Genomic DNA, 2,945 nt, shown 5'->3' on the forward strand with positions numbered 1-2,945 from the left:
AACTTGGCATAAAGATTCACCACAATGAGACATGATGTGTGCAAGCCCCAGACCCCTAGCTCCAAGGTCACACAGATCAAAGGTTAACAAAGTCTGTTTTTTGTCTGGTCCATAACTTGTCTGCCATTCATCATGGGATTTAACTTAACAGAAGTGGTCAGTAGTAACCCTAGTTGTGCATGGTGAATGTTAGGTTTTCTCAGAAAAATTTCTTTGGCAATGTGCCCGCTTAATCTCCTGAACCATTGCACACAATTTAATGGAACTTCAACAAAGTAACAATGTGCATCGTGCATGTTAGGTTCTTTCAGAACAATATTCTGCAGAGAGACTTTGTTTTTTTTACTATAATATATACATAGTCTATAGACATACAGTCCACATAATTATGCAATCTAATTATCTTGTGTGCGTCAAAGTGCAATGTACTTTTCAGTGAGTGCGGGGTTACATTTATCACCTTCAGTAATAGCTCTAGTTAAAATTGGTTCAGACCTCTCCTTTATTATTGATGGAACCAGTGTTAATATTTTTCAGCTTAACTGGTAAGTCTAGAAAGAAATGGAAGATAAAAGGAACAACTTCTGTAAAATGAACATTTAAATTTAATAAATAGGCATTTGCTCTTTCATTACATATACAACAACATAAATCACTATTTTACAAAAGTATGGCAACAATGTCCAGTAATGGCTAGCCGCATGTATACTATCCAGCGAAATAAAAACCCTCATAGTCATCTGATGGAAAAGTTATTCTGATACGAACAAATGCATACGATGGTAGAACCACGCGCACTTCCTTCCCCAGATATCCCCAACACCATCTTGCCAACTGTCGGTAGGCTGTATATCTGTCTCCTGAAAAATAAGACGGGGAAAAATGTAAACATATGTATCAAGGACACACTTGTTCATAAATTTAATATACATCTGGTACTTCTTAATGGATGACGATTGCTTCTAGAATAAACTTGTTCAGGGCTGGCTGTCCATATTCATAACTGACCTATTTTAAACAGTTTTTTAACGCTTGCCTAGTCAATGGAAGGTATTGTCAAATTTGTGTGCTACTCAAGACAAGGATTATTTGAGCCGCGCCATGAGAAAACCAACATAGTGGCTTTGCGCAGTCTGGTCATGATCCATGCTGTTCGCTTTTAAAGTCTATTGCAATTAGAGAAACCGTTAGCGAACAGCATGGATCCTGACCAGACTGCGCGGATGCGCAGGTTGGTCTGGATCCATGCTGGTCGCAAAACCACTATGCTGATTTTCTCATGGCGCGGCTCTTTTTTTTAAATTATTATTTCCTTCAGTACTCAAGAATAAGATTGAGTATATTAATTTCACTTTGACTGTCTTATATGAATCGGTGCAAATATTTCACAATCAAGAGGTCTCCAAGCAGAGTAAACAAAGATATACAAATAAATGCACAAACAGCAAATTTATGACAATAACCATAGCTTTTCTCCAGCAATTACTATAAATACGGATAAGACAGTATATAAATTATGATAACCAGACTTCTTGAAACTTGACACTGGAATTAGTGGTTCGGTTAGCTATATATAGCGGACATCAAGTCACCTCTAAAAATTTACCCTCTTTCATAATTTATACAATTCAAGTGTTCACATGCATTATAAAAAGTTAATACCTATTCATATCTGCATCATCTCTTTCTCCACACCGTTGACGGTACTGAAGATATGCAGTTTCTAGAACATATCTGTCCAGACAAACTGTTGGGAAGCCTGGGTGATTGGTAATGCATGTAAGTTCTTCTCCTGTCTCAGTCATATGTTCTTCCATCTTGTCTTTCACTCTGCCAATACGAACACAACATCTGCATTCGACAGCAGTTGCCATCTCCTCAAAATTGTGACACATACACCTGAAAATGAAAGCAACATGTCAAATTTTACTTCTTTCAATCTTTACAGTTATTGTGTCCAAGGATGCAAGAAATTAAAACCAGAGCTTAAAAGTTTGTTCCCCTACTCCTTTAGCAGGCTAAGATTACTAACATTATTTTAGATATAAGTCCCATGTCAGTAACATTACAAACCGAGTAAGCAAAATACAATGTTAGAACTGAAAGGTCCAGTAGCTTACTCGTTTTTTTAAGCATATTTCACATTCTAAATTTGTCGCCCATCTGGTCGTGATTACAATGAAATTGATATACTCACAGTGCACGTGTATATTTCGTTGTCTGTACTACGATGATCATCATTTACGACATAAATATGATACAACTTTATAAAGTAATCGGTACGAGAAAAAAAAATCTACCATTCTCCAAAATTGTGAGCATTTTCAACTGCATCGTCTTGTTCTGAGTTGGATTCGTCTAAGCCTCCCACTGCAGCTCTCAAAGGCTCAAAGGCTCAAATTGGCAGGGATGAAGAGCTTCATCACTCCCGGTGTCTGAAAAGCTATTATTTTCTGAAAAACTGGAGTTATGCGAAGAGAAATCGTCGGAACTATAAGCCATTGTTGCAAAAATAAACATGTACCTCCAGTGACGTCATACCCGTAAACCACCAGTAAGCGACTTCTTAATTTTCCGTAATTTAAATCGGCCTTTTCCGTACAGGTGCATTCGTTGCTTTATGGATCGCTTGTTTATAGCTTATATGAGTGACTCCGGTGAAAATAAAACTGCAGAATATGTTCATTGATTAATTATATTTCATTTATCATGGCACTTTATATTGGGTTTATAGAACCTTTAATGATATTATCATATGTATCACGCAGTCAATATATGATTTCAAAACATAAATAGTAAATAAGTTGTCCGTTATTTCTGTGCCTGAATAAAATATCGCTCAATATACTGCCTGAAAAGGTTAAAAATGCACAAATTCGAATTAAAATAAATCTAGCCAAATTCCGTCTTTCAACAGATACACACCAGAGTAAATGTTTATAGAA

At 36.4% G+C, this 2,945-nt stretch overlaps 1 protein-coding gene across 1 annotated transcript; it reads right to left on the bottom strand.

The window, feature by feature from the left end:
- Positions 1-708: 708 nt before the first annotated feature.
- LOC123553493 (uncharacterized) lies at positions 709-2,241 on the bottom strand. Its single transcript, XM_053542269.1, has 3 exons — positions 2,198-2,241; positions 1,703-1,899; positions 709-860 (listed from the first exon to the last, which is right to left on the bottom strand). The coding sequence occupies exons 1-3, from the start codon at positions 2,239-2,241 to the stop codon at positions 709-711; spliced, it is 393 nt and encodes a 130-aa protein (XP_053398244.1).
- Positions 2,242-2,945: the final 704 nt, after the last annotated feature.

This window comes from Mercenaria mercenaria, chromosome 4 (assembly GCF_021730395.1).
Source record: "Mercenaria mercenaria strain notata chromosome 4, MADL_Memer_1, whole genome shotgun sequence".
Classification (NCBI taxonomy): Eukaryota; Metazoa; Mollusca; class Bivalvia; order Venerida; family Veneridae; genus Mercenaria; species Mercenaria mercenaria.